Here is a 17009-nt window from a genome sequence, read left to right as displayed (position 1 = left end):
TATGCCGGACTATCAAATATGTACTTCCTGTAGATACAACCTCCTTGTCAGACCGCAAATCCTCGGACGCAAAACCCATTGCCAAATATAGCGAGAAATTTTAGACCACTTGGTAAATTACTAACAGTATGTTAAGTCATACAAGGACAAGACAAAGTAAACACAGAATCAGTGTTCGGTGCCTGAGCCCAAACGACGCTCATGAAGAGGTAAGAAGTGGTACGTTCGAATCAACCAGGACGAAATGACATTAATGTGTTGTCTGGATAGTCTTTACTGTAGACCTTCTCACCGTAGACCAGGCAGGCCATAAGGACTGCCTACCAGTGAGCCCCATGTCATTCTACCCTGAGCCTCCACTAAATACCTATATCAATATCGAGAAATGGGCTTTAAGGGTATGCTCTTCCGCGGTTCCACTGAGAAAGTCCACGCCATTCATGAACAATTAGCCAAGTCAGCTGTACAAGACTTCCGGCATCAATCAAGTGATGCAAGCGAGTGAGATCCAGGACGGAATGAGGTAAGAAGGGAGAATGGAGCGAAGGGACATGAAGAGCGATTGAGCTGGAGTGAAAAGAGTAGTAAAGCGGAAACGATACGGAAGCCAGATAGGTGGACTGAATTAACTAATTCAGGGACTGTTAACCGTAAGCGCAACCGTGGATTAAGCATGAATATGAGCGGTTCAAGCGGGTTCAATCGGAATGCTGTAATCCTTCTCTTCATTACACTCTTACGCTTCATATCATTCATTTGGTTAGCATATGAATGATAAGCACTTAAAATGCTTCATCATGTATCCTGCTTCATATCTGATTTCTTGCACATGCAAAGTACTCCTGATCAAAGCCACCCAAGATGTCATCAAGTAAGAATGAAGTAGGCTTGCCTCCTGTTGGCATGGAGAATAGCTCAATATCGAACCTCAAGCTCATCGACAATGTGCTAGGCCTACCCATTGAAAGCGGAATGAGTATGTCTCATTGGCTTGGAACTGTCAGAAATAACCCTTTGTTGGATCTTAGGAGTAGTGAGAAGTTACCGGCCAGTGCAGAAGTAGTGATAATCGGTTCTGGAGTGAGTGATCCTCGTATACCTGTGCTGATCTGGTGAGACTCACTGAGACAGCTAACATGCTGGTGGATAAGATCTCAGGAGCCCTTACGGCTCTCAACCTTCTGGAATCCCGTACCCCACCCAATTCTATCGTCATGCTGGAAGCTAGAGAGCTGTGTTCAGGTGCAACAGGTAGAAATGCTGGTCATTGTAAACCTGATCTCTGGAGAGGTTTCACAGAATATGCGAAAAGGTTTGGAAATGACCAAGCTTTGAAGGTGAGCATATCCACATGCTACATAGATTAAATCAAAGTACTGATGTTTGGATAATGTCGGAAGATATTGGCAAATGAAAAGGAAACCAGAGAAGCACTTGTCAAATTTATAGAGGACAACAAAATACAATGTGAAGTATGGAATGGTAAAACAGTTAGTTCACTTTGGAATAATTGTGCTCAGATCCGTTGCCTTGAGCTGATGAACCATAAGATGGATGTTATGATGGACAATACAGTGGTTGAGAAAGCAGCAGAAACAATGAAAGCTTTCAAAGCTGCAGGTGGTGATGCTAGTTTCATTGACGTAATACTGAATCCTGCCGAAGCAGAAGATATATCTCGTGTCAAAGGCGCAAAAGCTGTTTACGCTTCACCAGCTTCCACGTTACATCCTTGGAAATTAGGTATGTCCGCCTGACAGACCCCTCAAAGATATTGACTGATTCTAGGTGTATAGTGGAATTTGTCATCAAACGATGTTTACGTCTGGGATTGAATGTTCAGACTCTAACACCTGTAACATCGATAAGCGGGAGCAATAATAAGTGGATAATTCATACTGATAGAGGTGATATACGAACATCAACTGTAATACATAACACCAATGCCTACGCTGGATATCTATTACCAGAAACTAAAAAAAGTATAACACCTATTCCCCATATGTGTAATTTAGTTTATCCTCCAAGTTCACATTCTGGATCAAAGGGATTAAGTAATTCATATGCTGTAATTTATACCGAAGGTTTATTCTCTATCAATCCTAGATCTACTTCTGACGGTGCAATACTTTTTGGAGGTGTTCAACCTGCTCAAGATGCTTTAGAAAGTTTTGTAAAAGAAAAAGCGGAAAGACAATACGATGATAGATTGAAAGATTTCCAACCGATCACTGAGTGCGTCAAAACTTTAGGTGGAAATGTCTTCGATTGGTAAGTCCAACCAATTGCCTACTGAAATGAAGTTCTCATACTAAATTTGATTCTAATTGCAGGGACAAGCCTCCGAAACCCGGTTTCGCAGTCCGATACGATCGTTCTTGGAGTGGTATTATCGGTTTAGTACGTGACATCCTTGAGCCCTCTTTTAACGTATCCGGCAACTACTGTATGCTGATTTTCGTATCTGACTTAGAGCTCGGACGAAGTACCATTTGTCGGCGCGGTACCGGGCAAAGCAGGACAATGGATGAGTTGCGGACACAATGGACATGGTATGGCACGTATCTTTACATGTTCGAGAGGCTTAGCGAAATTAGTTCAAGGTTCATCATGGGTAGAGACTGGATTGCCCGAATGTTTCCAAGTTACTAGAGAAAGATTGAATGGGCAAGCGTTTAGACCATCTAAGTTGTAGATAATATACCATGTCTTTTGCATCTATGCCATAACAGTCTCAGCCGTGCCATTGGGTTGGTCAAGGAAATCTGAATTTTCCATTTGAGCTAACTCGTCAGAAGGCGAAAGGCAGCATACGTTCCACTGGTATCAATAGTGCCCATCTTAGTAGTGAAGTCATCAAAGGTCTGATTGACACAACGCTATTTTGAGAACCCTACGAGAGCCCATAGGATTGGCGTGCGTACCCGTCTCAGGGAAGCCTACAATTACAATCACCACATTTTCAGAAGGCAAAGCAAAATGGTATCGGTTTTGCATGGTAAAAGTCGTGACAAGCTGCTACGGGAGCCACGTGGCAGAGCCGATATGGGAGGATTCTTTAGCACTCCGTCCTGCGATGCGGAGACGGGACTTCAGCAATTAACTCCACAACTAAGCGTTAGCGTGTGGGCAGGTCTTGTGATAAGATGTAGATCGCATTCTAGCCGTGATCGTTGCGATTATCCCGGTGTCAAGGAGGAGCTTGGCGTATGACACATATGAAGAAGGACGAATGACAGAGCGTTTACTTATCATAATTGGCGTTAATTAGCTGCCACTATGACCAATGGTGCAGGGGAACAGATGAAAAGACAGAGAATCCCGCCTCAAAAAAGATCAAATCCTCGTCCGAGCAGTTCCAACCGTTCCAACCGTAACCGATAGACCCATGACATAACGTAACCATTTGATCGGGTTCAGGGTTTGACGAACGGTTAAATGCGCTTAAAAAAAGATCCAATCGAAGGTCTGCTTACCATCCTTTGACTCAATATTTCAAGATTCAACAATGAGATAACAATATCTAAACAAATACATATATATGATACATAAGAGTCCGAATCCAGGAGATGATCATGCTTTCATTCGTTCCAGTTGATATTTCTTCTCTAATAGTCCTTCTCTTTCTTCCATCGAATCGATAAAGAAGAGACGAGTATTATTCGACAAGATGTCGCATTCGACTTCAAATTCCAATCATGATATGGACCGATTGGACAGGTCCACGTCCACGACTCCTAAAGACTATAATGATGGGATGGGTGTTCAAATTCAGACCTTTGATACTGATCAAACACCTGTCAATGATTTATTCACCAATACCTCTCACAGGTGAGTCGTTTCTTCTGGATTTTTAGTATAAAACTTCTTTGCTAATATATGACTTATACCTGTAGAGGGCTCAAGATGAGACATTTACAACTTATCGCTATAAGTGGTGCGATTGGAAGTTCCGTTTTCTTATCGATCGCCAGCCCTCTGAGAGGTGGTCCAGCTGCGTTGCTGATTGGAGTGTCCCTGTGGTCGACTGTTATTTGGGTATGTTCATTGCTCGAAGCTTACACGGAGAAATGAACGTACTAAGATACCATATTGTGTTATAATAGGGAATCAGTAACTGTTTGGTCGAAATGTGTACCCTCTTACCAGTCGAAGGAGGTTTCGTATACTACGCAACCAGATTCCTGGATCCTTCAATGGGGTTCTCTTTAGGTTGTAAGTGTCTCTAGCCGATCATGTATATGATCGAATTTCAATGAGGTTTTATTCATTCATCGTAGGGAACTATTTTATCTGTCAAGTCTCTCTCATCTGTGGAGAGTTTACCTGTGAGGTTAAACCAATGTACCGTGGGAAAGGCCGGGACATACTGACGCCTTCTCAATGCAGCAATGAACGTGTTGATTGCATATTGGGCACCGGATCTGAATCCAGCAATTGTCATTTCAGTCGGATTGGCACTTTTGGTATTCGTTCAAGTCTTCAATGTACGAGTTTACGGTGAAACAGGTATGCTATTCATCCCTTTTTACAAGCGATAGATTATGGCTGACAGAAGCGACTATAGAATTCTGGATCAGTATCGGTAAGATCTTCATGATCTTTGGTGCATTCATTTTCACATTCATCGTTATGGTTGGAGGAAATCCAAAACATGATAGATATGGTTTCAGGTAAGCGCCTATCTCTCTCATTATCTCGCCAATAGGACAGTACAAATAGCTAAATAACTTTCATTCTCTCACGATTAGATTTTGGAAAGATCCTGGAGCTTTCGCTGGTGATACCGGAAGTGATGCAGCTCAGAATATCTGGCATGCAGTCCAATGGGCAGCATACGGTATCGTAAGTCCTCAAAGTCCTCTAGCAGACATTGGACAGCAAAAGTTAACGATGTTGCTGTATAGGTCGGTCCTGATTATATATCATTGGTAGCCGGAGAAGTGAAGAACCCTCGACGAGTTTTGCCTAAAGCATTTAATTCGACAATCTACAGAATTTTAGGGTTTTACGTCGGTGGTGCTTTCTTTGCTGGTTTGAATGCTCCAGCCAATGATCCTCATCTTCTTGGTTCTTCAGGCGCTGCGAAATCACCCGTGAGTATTAATTTCCAAGATATTCCAAAAATTTATGCTCACTCAGTCGTATAGTACATTATCAATATGAACCGATTGGGTATACCATACCTGCCTTCTATTCTGACTGCTGGTATATTGATTTCCCTATTCTCCTCGACCTCTTCTATGGCTTTCGCCGCTAGTCGAACCCTATACTGTATGGGTAAGTAATTATACATCCGCCTTGTATAGTGCCACACTGAAGAAATGACAATTTCGTAGGACTCGAAGGCCATGCACCAAGATTCGTGACTCGTACCAACAAATACGGTCTCCCTTACATCTGTGTGCTCGTAACTCTTGGTCTTGGTTGTTTATCTTTCATGGCGCTTGGAAGCGGAAGTTCAACCGGTATGTGAACATCTTATTTAGAGAATCGTGCCAACTATTAGACTGATACAGTATATTTATTAAAGTCCTTAATTGGTTCATCAATTTGACGGCTGCTACACAAATGATCACCTGGATTGCCGTTGCTGCGTAAGTTAAGCGAAAAAGCTTATCATACAAAGTCAAATAACAAACTTATATGACTATCTCACAGGTCGTATCTCCGTTTCAGGGCAGGTATGAAAGCTCAAGGTCTCACCAATTCTTTCCTTCCAGCTAAAGGATACTTCCAACCTTGGTCAGCATGGTGGGCACTTTTCTGGTCTCCATTCGCTTTAATGTTCTCGTGAGTCTATCAATTCGCCGTCACATCTCATTAAAGAATATGCTAAAGTAAGAGGTCATTTTAGTGGATATTACTTTTTCGCACCAGGTACATTCGCCATACCTGATTTCCTATTTACCTATATGGCTGTGTTTATCTTCATAGTTTTGTGTATTGGATGGAAGATTCGAAATGTCATTAAATTCAAGGAAGGATGGTTCGGTATATCAGCCAGTGAAATGGACTTTAAGACTGGCTTACCTGAATTAGAAGAAATGACTCTTCAAGCTGAAGAAGAATGGAAGAATGAACCTCAAACAAAATTAGATAAAATCGTTAATAATATCTTTTAAAGACGGTGCTTTGCCTCTATTTTCAACCAAGAAAATTCAGCCTGATTATGATAAGAAGAATCGAAATTGCTTTGCATGCCCTTTGAGGGTGAAAAGAAAAATTGTATAAACATTTTATAGTGGAAGTCGAAATGCAAATATGATACATTTTTACCCCGGATTAAAGGTATGACGTGAAACCAATCCGGATGTTCTCGTACCTTGATAACGGATCTGATTCAGGTGAACCAAACCGGGACGAATTACGGTATATTTGCTCCATTATAACGATAAGCAATTATTCTTTCCAGTCTTCTTTCCCTTTGTCTCTTTTACAATTTTTTTCAGGGTTGAATACCGTAGTTACAACTGAACTGAGCTCATCCTGCATTTTCGGGATTACTGGAATCTCGCAGTCGAGTTGAAGTTGATTTTTCATGACGCTCAAATATAGAAAGATGGAAAGAAGGGGCCTAAGCTTGTTAAACATGATGTCATTCTTTAATGATCGGAGTAGTTGTCACCGATAACCGGTTTCAAAAGGTTGATTTGTATCTTTTTGCTTTGTAGTCCTCAGTGCACGATCTATGGGCTCCTTATTCTTGTTCTAACTAGGGGAGCATCAGATAACATGTTGTAAGTATGGCTTGGTCTTTGGTCATGGGAGTCATAATACAAGTATTGAAGATGATAAAAGACGTGATGTCATTCTTATCGAATTTATTTAAAATGTTAAACAGATAAACGGCAAGACATTATATGATAACGCTTTGATCGTTTAATCCTTTTACTTATCTTGGTTCGAATTTTGTATTTCCTTGATTTTACACAAAAGTGATACACATACACATACGCCAAAAATCACATCAAGTCGTGTTTCTCCACATCATTATTCATCCATGAAATATCACGACAATCTCGTTATTGTTAAGACAGAATCAGTTCTGTCTCACTTTCCCTTTTCGACTACCAATAAGACTTCGAAAGGAAGTTGAGATTGAACCCGATTTCGAACATAGTTCTTTAATCATCGTCCTTGATTTCGACATTACTCATCAGAAAGAATCTGTCCTTCTGATAGCTTGGTATTCCTAGTACAGTCAATCTTAAATAGAGTTGAGCAATCTTTGCTTTTAGCTCAGATTCAGTTCTCGACCATCTCAACTCACCAAATTTGGGGTATACAAAAATGAGGTCAGTACTTCTTGAATCGAAGCTGACATGCTGTACTGATATGCCATGTTCTTTATTATAGGTTTCCGGTTACTTCTCCACTCATTCTACCTCTGACTATCTTGACCTTTTTCCTTTCCTGCATTTCAGCATTCACATTCAGCACAAGTACACCAGTACAATGTCAAAACTTCACTATACAATGGTGAGTCCTTAGGATTTCTTTTCTTGTTTGACGAATATTACAGATCCGCTAAAAAATCATGTGGCAGGTCGGGTGGTTCAGGTCCATACCATCTTTCTCTCGTACCCGTGAGCTACCTTAATAAAAGATCACTTCAAGCTGTTGCTTTGAAAACCGATTGACTTTATGATTGTACAGACTATCATCGTAGCTGGTGGACATATTGAAAATATAACCATACCGAGTGAATCGACACAATGGAGTTTCAATCTTCAACAACCCGCTGGATTGGATTTCTTAGTCACTATGAGTGATTCTACTGGTTTTGGAGCAGGTGGAACTACCAGCGTATTGAGTGAGTGATATCGACTGGATGAAAATTCTGTTGTACAGCTTGAGAACCTACTCAGAATGTGAACGCCAATAAAATGCCTTTTATCATACAGCGGTGGGAAGTTCAGACGATTCTTCTTGCGTACCAAGGTATGTTGTATGATCCTGGAGCCCAGCAAAATTATCCTTGATTCCGCCATATCCGCTCGTCAATCCGCTGGGGAATATTCTGTTGATATCGTTCATCGCAGCTTTTCTAATTACGATTTCACCTTTGCCGTCAATCCAGACTCCAATCCTTCATCATGTGGAACGATGGCCGTATCATGGCTTGAAAACGCTACTGAACCCGTTTCTCTATTTGGATTAATCCCTCATGGTTCTGCATTCCAATTACCAATTGATCAATCTTCCACAAATTATGACTGGACGGTTGATATACAAGAAAATACCCAATTCTTACTTTTCATGAGTGATAGTGGACAATTCCAGACTGGGGGATCCACACCTTTATATCGGGTTCAAAGTGGTGGAAACACGAGTTGTATCACTTCTTCCTCGCCAACTACTGCAAGTGGAGACTCTATGACTTACGCCACATCTGCTGGTCAGCCAACGGCCAGTGTGTCTGGAGTAGGAGGATCGAGTCAAGGTGGATCGAACGGTAGTTCTTCATCTTCCCATACCGGAGCCATTGTCGGCGGAACAGTTGGTGGAGTAGCATTCTTAGTATTACTAGCATTGTTGTTATTCTTTTGTATCAAGCGAAGAGCTAGAAGAGATGATCGATCAGATTCTGGTGGACTCAAGAATTATGGATTGGGAAGAAATAGTGCTGAAAAGAATGGTAGAAGAACAAATCAATTGGATCTCGTTGAAGAAGGTGATGGAGATGAAACACCAGAGGGAGGAAGACAAGTTGAAATGAATGGAGACGTATATGAACCTTCACCTTTTAGATACCCTTCTCCACCTGAAACCCCTGGAAATACGAATAATGGATTAGGAAGCATGACACCTTCTAGCAATAATACTCCTCAAATGTTAGCGCTAGCTAGTGAGAAAGCAACGAACTCAAACCGAAATTCAATTCAGACCCCTCTCACACCTTCGACTAATACTCATCCTAGAACAAGTGGAGAGACGTACACACCTCCTGATGGAACAACTGTAGCTGCAAGTGAAGGTATAGCTGAGACTGAAGATAGTAATAGAGCAACAGTAGGACATGGAGCTGGAAGAATGAGTAGTATAAGAAAAACACCTTCAAGTCAACAAATCAATACTAGTAATGCTCTTGGAAGTGGTACTGGGACGAGTAATGAGGGTAGTGGAAATACGAACCTTTCGAGTGGAGAGGCTAGATATATACAGCATGAAGATGCCGGTGTAATGTGAGCAATAATTTGTCATGTTTTTTCAAAGTCAGTTGACTGAGTATTGTGACGATGGTCTAGTGATCTTCCACCAAGATATGATCAATTAAGAGCTAGGAACCCGGATCAATGATTAACAACAGCTACCAGTAGTGAAGGTAGAAAGAGTTAGCCTTATCTTTTCTGTATATATACGATAGCTTCGGTAGTTGTCGACGGAGGACATTCTGTTGAGATACCTATGATATAATCCTATAATATTCTGGGGTAGACTATGCTAGCGATATGTAATATTCAGGGAAGTGTAATCCGTAAAATTATATGACATTAGCGTTTCGAGACACACCGCTAGAGGAATAATCATGACTTCAATGGTAATTAAATAACGCATGATTTCACTGAAACGTTATCATTGACATCTGCATACATGCGATGGGCTACTTAATACAATGACCAGAATACGTTACGCTTCATAAAACTTTGATTAATGCTTGAGAGTATATCCAGCTTTATCCTGTAATACTTGTTTACTCAATTCCCAAAATTTATTTCTTAATTCAACATCTTTTGCTTGATCAGATTCGGTATCAACTTTACCATCTGCTTCAGTAAAATATCTACCTTGAGTTTCTTCTCTTCTTTTAGCCATAGTTTGACCTACGCCTGCCCATAAAGCAGATTCTGCACCTTGTTCTCTCGACATGAATAATACTTTTGATGCAGCTTCAAGTACTGTACCTAATATAGGATAAGATTGAGCAGCACCTGCTTCTTGTTCTGTTGCTACACCTCCTGGATGTGTTGATGCTGCAAGTATAGGTGAAGAAGATGTTAAAGAAGGTAAATGAGATTCAGCCAATTTTCGAATAAAGTAAATGCTAATTAGTGAGGAGAGTGATTAGTATCTCGTTTTCTTTTGGAATGTATAAATAGTAAGCTTACTTTAACAATTTCGATCTACCATATAACATCAAAGCATCTTTTTCATGACAAAATTCTTCTAAATTATCACAAGCTATATCCATATTTGTAGTTCTATGTAATTCACTTGACATTGAAACTATTCTAGTTGAATATTTTTCTAATTCATCTTGACTATTTTGTTTTTTTTCTGATGTCTTTTTCATTAAATCTAATAAAATATCAGTAATTAAAACTTGTGATAAATTATTAACTTGAAAATGATTTCCAATATTATCTTTTGTTAAACCAAAAGGTGCAACTCCAATTCCTGCAATTAAAAATAATAAATCTAATCTATTTAATTCATTTGATAAATTTTTTGAAACTTGAATTATTTCTTTAAAATTACCTAAATCTAATTGATGAAATTTTATTAAATCTTTTGCATTTGGTGTATGTTTTGAAATATTTTGAATAGCTTCTTCTGCATGTTCAGGTGTATTTGCTAATATATGTACTTTACATCCTTTTTGAACTAAATCTCCTACTAATGCTTCACCAATTCCTCTTGATCCACCTGTAACTATTGCTACTTTACCATTTAAATCTGGCATATCTTCAACTTTATATCTATTTGAAAATAATCCTGCAGGAGCTACCATTTTGAATGAAGTACTTGTAAATGTACGTTTATTATTTGTTAAGATTGGAATACGAGTTAATTGTTTAGAAGAGGAATGTAAGATTGATTGAGTTGTCCGTAATATTACGGGTCTAAATAATGACATTTGATTGTTTTCGATTCAAAACTGAAATAACGGTTAGGCTGAAGAGGATGGATGATTATATATATACACTAGATTTCAATGTGATTGTGTATCTCAAATGCATAATGACGATCCATGACGAGTACACGTATATACCCTTATAAAATTCAGATCTAAGTTGAATGTCATTTTGTGAAACAAATCCCTTCCCAACGCATCAACATCGTATCTTTTGATAAATCAGTTGTAGATCGATCATGACGACATATTTTACGATAAAAACCAAAGTTGATCGTCGATTTGATTAGATCAAATCATTAATCATTAAATGGACAACCTCCACCTGCATACAGACTGCCACACTCGGATAAGGTCGGGGATATATTACAATATACTTATAAGATAATACACGCGTGCTCGGCTTTGAATGAGTCTGCGAAGATGCGAAGATTATCAAACGTACTAAGTCTACTTACTGTACAGCATACTCATCAATAAAACTGATTAGATTCTAAGATTAGTGATTGACATATAAATCAACTGTCATCATCATCATCCATCAATAACATCTCTCACTGGACATATCGAGTCGACAGTGATAGAATATAAGCAAATTCTGTTCGTCGGAGTATCACCAACCACAAGCTAGCCGACACTGATTCAGCTTCATCAGATCCCCTCCTAATATATCAGATAATCAATTATATAATATGGCAGCGGGCAGGAGCGTGGTAGGTCAAGTATTCATGGCATCTCGGCCTATACATATATCAACGGAAGCTGACTGTATTGTGTAACTTTCATCCCCACCCCTTCAACTATCACCCAAATAACCTATTCATTTTCACGCACATTCGTTGTATTCTATTTGATAGGCCCGTGTATATGCTAATGTCAATGAGAAGCTAGGCAGATCATGGTGGGATTATGGTGAGTAGGCTACCATCTTTTCTTCCTTCTACTTCCTCTGTCTTGTTTGCTTCGACCTACACACATCCGTGTGCGAATTGTCAAATGTGCTGCGATTACTGTAACACTTCACATCACACCTATGTTCTCAGACCTACGCGGGCGTATATAAGGAGCACAAGGTACTCTAGATCAGTCTCTCTATCGCTTTCGGTCTAAATCAAAGTCGCTACAGGATATATAGCTGACATGCTTTTATACATAGATAATTTGGTAGTTCAATGGGGAATACAAGATAATTACGAGATAGTCCGTAAAGTAGGACGTGGGAAATATTCAGAAGTATTCGAATCTATTCATTTACCGACAAGCGCAAAATGTATAGTGAAAGTACTCAAACCAGTAAAGAAGAAGAAGATCAAGAGAGAAATCAAGATTTTACAGAATTTAGCTGGAGGACCTAATGTTGTTGGTTTACTAGATGTTGTTAGGGATAGTCAAAGTAAAACGCCAAGTATCGTTACGGAGTATGTAAACGTGAGTATCTTCATCCAAAAAGACGGTCGGAAAGGGGGTTGCTTTCCATCATTGAGATTGCTTGGAAGGAGGAAGATGCGTATGTTCATATGCTGGAATCGAGACGAGTCGTAGTCTGCGATAGAAACGGGAAATAATCATGAGAGCAGAAGAATTTCGCTGATCCGTATTCTGTGACACGGCAGAATGTCGAATTCAAAACACTTTATCCTAAATTCACCGACTTCGACGTTCGATTCTACATGTTCGAACTTCTCAAAGCATTAGATTTCTGCCATTCGAAAGGAATTATGCATAGGGATGTGAAACCTCATAATGTTATGATTGATCATGAAAAGAGGACCGTGAGTTTTCTTTCTACCTGAGGTTAAGCGGAATAGGTAGATCAATGCAATGTGCGGCACGAGGGAAACAGGAACAGTGATCTTAGAGCAGATTGGTCGCAAAACGGATCTTGAGATTCTCACAGAACGCCCAAAGCAGTTACTGATACTGTGGTCTTCGTAGCTCCGTTTGATAGATTGGGGATTGGCAGAATTCTACCATCCTGGGACGGAGTACAATGTCAGAGTAGCATCAAGATATTTCAAAGGACCGGAATTATTAGTGGATTTCCAAGAATATGATTATAGTTTAGATATGTGGAGTTTGGGTTGTATGTTTGCCAGTATGGTGAGTGATAGTTGCTCTGTGCCTCGATTCTCACAAGAAGGTTGACTGCGTATGGATGGGGCCTGGGGAAGGATCGAAGCTAATCTACCTGTCCATCGATTTTAGATATTCCGAAAAGAACCATTCTTCCATGGACACGATAATGCAGATCAACTGGTCAAAATCACGAAAGTGTTAGGAACGGATGAATTGTTCATTTAGTGAGTTTCAGTCTGAACGGCATAAACCTGAAACGCGTACATGCGGAGTGAAGTATATTTGCTGATAATTCCATGATGCATCAGTCTCGAACGATATGAGATTGACTTGGACTCGCAATTCGACGAAATACTCGGGCGATATCCACGCAAGCCATGGTCTAGATTTATTACCTCGGAAAATCAACGGTACATATCCAATGAGGCTATCGACTTCCTAGACAAATTATTGAGATATGATCACCAAGAGAGATTAACGGCGGAGGAGAGTCAACAACATCCATATTTCGGTGAGTACTGGTTCAAGCCCGATTACCTCCCTTCCTCTGTCTTTCGTTTTTCTGTCTTTCGTTTCTACGTGCGATCTTGTCGCTGATTTTCCTCATCCTCATCTGTAGCACCCGTTCGAGAGGCAGCAGCTAGACAATGAACAGAAGCAGCGTATTTTTCTTATCTTGTAATTAAGCGTGATATCGATTCACCTTGTAAAGCATTATCCCTCTCAGAACACACGCAACCACCATAATTTCCTATTAAAATGTGTATAGACGACAACTCAAACAGCTCAAAAACGGGCAAGAGCATGTATGATACAATGATCAAATGGGAAGCACCCATGATTGGGGAAGAAAGGAGAACTCTTTTGGTCATACTGAATTTTGGCTTGGCGGTTCAGTAACACGTTGCATGTATTTCCATTTACCAGTAGTACGACTGTACTAATCTCCTGGCACGGTACTGAAGGAGAAAAAGAGAGGAAGTCAGGGTATTGAGAGGTTTGTTGATGACTATAGGATGTGAAGGCACAGTAACCCACACCGTACAGATAAGGCCTTAATAAGTACTAATGGAATGGCGATTGAAAGGTTTGAGAGCAAAGAAGATCACTTCCGTCGCACAGAGGTGGATCTAATTCAAGTGTGATAACAAAGGAATATTACAAAATTTATTCGCTTGTGAGAAATATCCTTTTGATCATGGTATATATGCTTTAGGAAATAAAAGTAAAGGGAAACAAAGGAGTTTTATCTCGTGAGAGAAATCTTTGATTTAACTGTTCATTCTGATTTTGATCTGATGATACTAACGGCAAGGGGAAACGTTTTGATCTTGATCATGAGATTATTGCTTTCAATATTTGGAAACAAAAGAAATAACTCAATAACTCATGTTTCGGACATTGGATTTCTGAAATGATTTGATACCCTCTAAACTTGTTTTTTTTCCTTACTTCCCATCTTTTTATCACGGTTTTTTTGGAAGTGTATTGCATTTTTCGTAACAAACCATAACAATATCGTTACTAAACTATTCGTTACAACAGAATTATCCAACTTGGAATATTGTATGAAAATGATCAAAATCGATTCAATCACAAAAGTCAGAATAAGGTATTTTCTTTTAGTAAGTTGAATAATATAAAATGGCGAAATATCCATTTATACGAAAGTCTTGGCTCACCTTTAGATGTATTGTAGATTTCTCATGGTTTATTAGCTACCATAATGCTCATTCTCTCTTCTTTGATCTATAAAGATCAATTATTCATACCTTCCTTAATATCTGCAATAATAGCAATTATGTATATACCAACTACATTGTATTTATCATTGCGAAATTCAAAAAATGGTTTATTGACTGTTGGAAGAGAAGTTTTTTATTTAATAATTCAAAGTTTGATTATACTTAGTAAGTTATAATTTAATCGTATTTCGTTTTAAAATGTTGAAAATTAATCAAATTTGTAAGCTGACAATTTTTTTGAAAAATAGTTTTAGGAATTATGTCAGTTTTATCAAATAAAGAAGATATATGTTCTTCTTCTTCTTCATCAATAATATCCCCATTTTCAAGTGATATTGAATATCATTCCAAAATTATGAATAATGATTTAAAATGTAAAGAAATAATAGCATTATCAGTTTTTTCTTTCATTCAATTAATTATAGTTTTATTATGGTTATCTTTATTATTTATATCAATATATAAATATAGAGGATATAGAAAATCAAATCAAAAAGATGCTTTTGATTTAATTATTCATCAATTCATTAAAAAGAATAAAAATCAAGTTAATTTTGAACATGATTCAAATGAGATAGATATTGAGTATAATGAATTTAATTCTACACCTATTGAAAATTTAAATAAAAATGATTCACCAATTTCAAATTATAGTGATAATATTAATGAAATTAAATATAATTCTACATTATCTAATGAATTTGAAAATAATCAAAATCAAATTCAAAATCAAAATCAAAATCAAAAAACAAATTCTTCTTGGAGAATACCTTCATTACCTATTCCAGAATTTAAATTTAATTTTCAAGAAAATTTTAGAAATTCAACGAAATCTCAAAACTCAACAAATACAATTACCCCTTATGAAGATAAATCATTTTCAAATTCTAAAAAACCTTCTAATACTTTAAATAATTCAATTAATATATTACCTACTTTAGAAAGTACAAGAAATTCAATAAAATCATGGAAAAGAGGTAAAGAAGATTTAGAAGATTTTAAAAAAGATTCAAAAAGAATTGAATCTTGGAGAATTTCTCCTATTCCATTACCAGATTTAAATTTAATCTCAAGTTTAGGTTTAAGTTTTAATAATGATAATAAATCTTTTAAAAAGGAAAATGATGATGATGATAATAGAAATTCAATTAAATCTCAATTAAGTGGATTAACTTTAAATGAAGTTAGAAATTCGATTCAATCTATTAAATCATCATCAAAACAAAGAGATTCAATTAAATCACAATTTTCATATGAAAATTCTCATTCTCATTCTAATAATATAAGAAAGAAAAAAGAATCATTAGAACCTATTATACCATTACCAAATACAAAATTGAATGGATATAGATCAACATTTCAATTTAAACCTGAATTATCATTATTAGAAAATGATAATCGTAATTCAATGGAAACTTTGAATAATAATAATAATAATAGAGATCCAAGAAAAATTGAATCTTGGAGAATTTCTCCTATACCTTTACCTAATATTCAAATGTCATTTGAAAATGAACAATCAACTCCATCAATTCCATTACCTAAAAAAGCAATTATTCATGAAACTAAAAATAAAAATTGGAATTTAAATTTAAATGATTTTCAACAAGAAGAAGAAGGAGGAAGAGATTTATTACAATTACCTTATAAAAGTAGAAAGTTAGAAGGTATTAGAAATTCAGCTCAAAGTGGATTTAGTTTAGAACATTCAAGATCAAGTATAAGAAGTCAAATTGGTGAAATTATAAATAATAATAATAATTACCAAGAACAAGAACGAGAACGAGAACAAGATGATAATTTGAGTAATTTTACAGATAATGATAAATTAAGTTATAATAGTGAATCTAGATCTTATCTTGGTGGAGCAAGAAATACATTTGGTCGTGATTCAACCCATCATCAACATCATCATCAACATGATGAAAATGATTATTCATGGCAAGATAGTTATTCTTCTTTAGGAGTTATTGGTGTTGGTCAAGTAGGAAATTTTAGAAAATCTACTTTTCAAGTTAATTTCGATGGAACAAATTCAGAAGAGAATGGGAAAAATGATGGAATTGCTGTTGAGTCAGAATCTAAGTTTTCAATTGGAAACCAGTCTGACGAAGAGGAAGATAAGGCAAACTAAGGCAAACCATTCAAAGCGGTTTATGAGTAAACGGGAAAATATATGGTCGCTGTCAGTATATAAATTTGTACCATAAGAAGTGAATGCAGAACTTGTCATTCAAGTGCTTGTCTATAGCGTTAAGCAGCATTATAGTCTTTTCAGGCGTTGATATTGCATGAAGGTAGATACCCGTAACATCAGATTTATGATATAA

The 17009-nt window shown here is 37.6% G+C and overlaps 6 protein-coding genes across 6 annotated transcripts; 5 read left to right on the top strand and 1 right to left on the bottom strand.

Moving 5' to 3' along the window:
- Positions 1 to 861: 861 nt before the first annotated feature.
- On the top strand, positions 862 to 2695 carry I206_107135 (uncharacterized protein; the record flags this gene model as incomplete). Its single annotated transcript, XM_019157043.1, has 7 exons — positions 862 to 1080; positions 1152 to 1337; positions 1401 to 1490; positions 1551 to 1743; positions 1797 to 2271; positions 2334 to 2400; positions 2474 to 2695. 7 exons carry the CDS (start codon positions 862 to 864, stop codon positions 2693 to 2695), a joined length of 1452 nt encoding a protein of 483 aa, XP_019009761.1.
- Positions 2696 to 3670: 975 nt separating this feature from the next.
- I206_107134 (uncharacterized protein) lies at positions 3671 to 6125 on the top strand (the record flags this gene model as incomplete). Its single annotated transcript, XM_019157044.1, has 13 exons — positions 3671 to 3831; positions 3897 to 4038; positions 4107 to 4215; positions 4281 to 4328; positions 4390 to 4509; positions 4568 to 4673; positions 4752 to 4845; positions 4908 to 5096; positions 5151 to 5280; positions 5340 to 5468; positions 5534 to 5597; positions 5662 to 5793; positions 5858 to 6125. The coding sequence occupies 13 exons, from the start codon at positions 3671 to 3673 to the stop codon at positions 6123 to 6125; spliced, it is 1692 nt and encodes a 563-aa protein (XP_019009762.1).
- Positions 6126 to 7293: 1168 nt separating this feature from the next.
- Positions 7294 to 9303, top strand: I206_107133 (uncharacterized protein; the record flags this gene model as incomplete). Its single annotated transcript, XM_019157045.2, has 7 exons — positions 7294 to 7298; positions 7360 to 7482; positions 7550 to 7589; positions 7660 to 7816; positions 7908 to 7944; positions 8046 to 9188; positions 9252 to 9303. 7 exons carry the CDS (start codon positions 7294 to 7296, stop codon positions 9301 to 9303), a joined length of 1557 nt encoding a protein of 518 aa, XP_019009763.2.
- A 351-nt stretch (positions 9304 to 9654) lies between these two features.
- On the bottom strand, positions 9655 to 10735 carry I206_107132 (uncharacterized protein; the record flags this gene model as incomplete). The annotated part of the gene is made up of 2 exons (XM_019157046.1): positions 9655 to 10048; positions 10113 to 10735. 2 exons carry the CDS (start codon positions 10733 to 10735, stop codon positions 9655 to 9657), a joined length of 1017 nt encoding a protein of 338 aa, XP_019009764.1.
- An 815-nt stretch (positions 10736 to 11550) lies between these two features.
- On the top strand, positions 11551 to 13585 carry I206_107131 (casein kinase II subunit alpha; the record flags this gene model as incomplete). Its single annotated transcript, XM_019157047.2, has 8 exons — positions 11551 to 11571; positions 11716 to 11770; positions 12015 to 12286; positions 12472 to 12630; positions 12794 to 12958; positions 13064 to 13158; positions 13243 to 13445; positions 13554 to 13585. 8 exons carry the CDS (start codon positions 11551 to 11553, stop codon positions 13583 to 13585), a joined length of 1002 nt encoding a protein of 333 aa, XP_019009765.2.
- A 1150-nt stretch (positions 13586 to 14735) lies between these two features.
- Positions 14736 to 16813, top strand: I206_107130 (uncharacterized protein; the record flags this gene model as incomplete). The annotated part of the gene is made up of 2 exons (XM_019157048.1): positions 14736 to 14844; positions 14928 to 16813. 2 exons carry the CDS (start codon positions 14736 to 14738, stop codon positions 16811 to 16813), a joined length of 1995 nt encoding a protein of 664 aa, XP_019009766.1.
- Positions 16814 to 17009: the final 196 nt, after the last annotated feature.

This window comes from Kwoniella pini, chromosome 10 (genome assembly GCF_000512605.2).
Source record: "Kwoniella pini CBS 10737 chromosome 10, complete sequence".
Taxonomy (NCBI): Eukaryota; Fungi; Basidiomycota; class Tremellomycetes; order Tremellales; family Cryptococcaceae; genus Kwoniella; species Kwoniella pini.
Note: the sequence above shows the minus strand (reverse complement) of the source record. Positions and strands in the feature narration are given on the sequence as shown.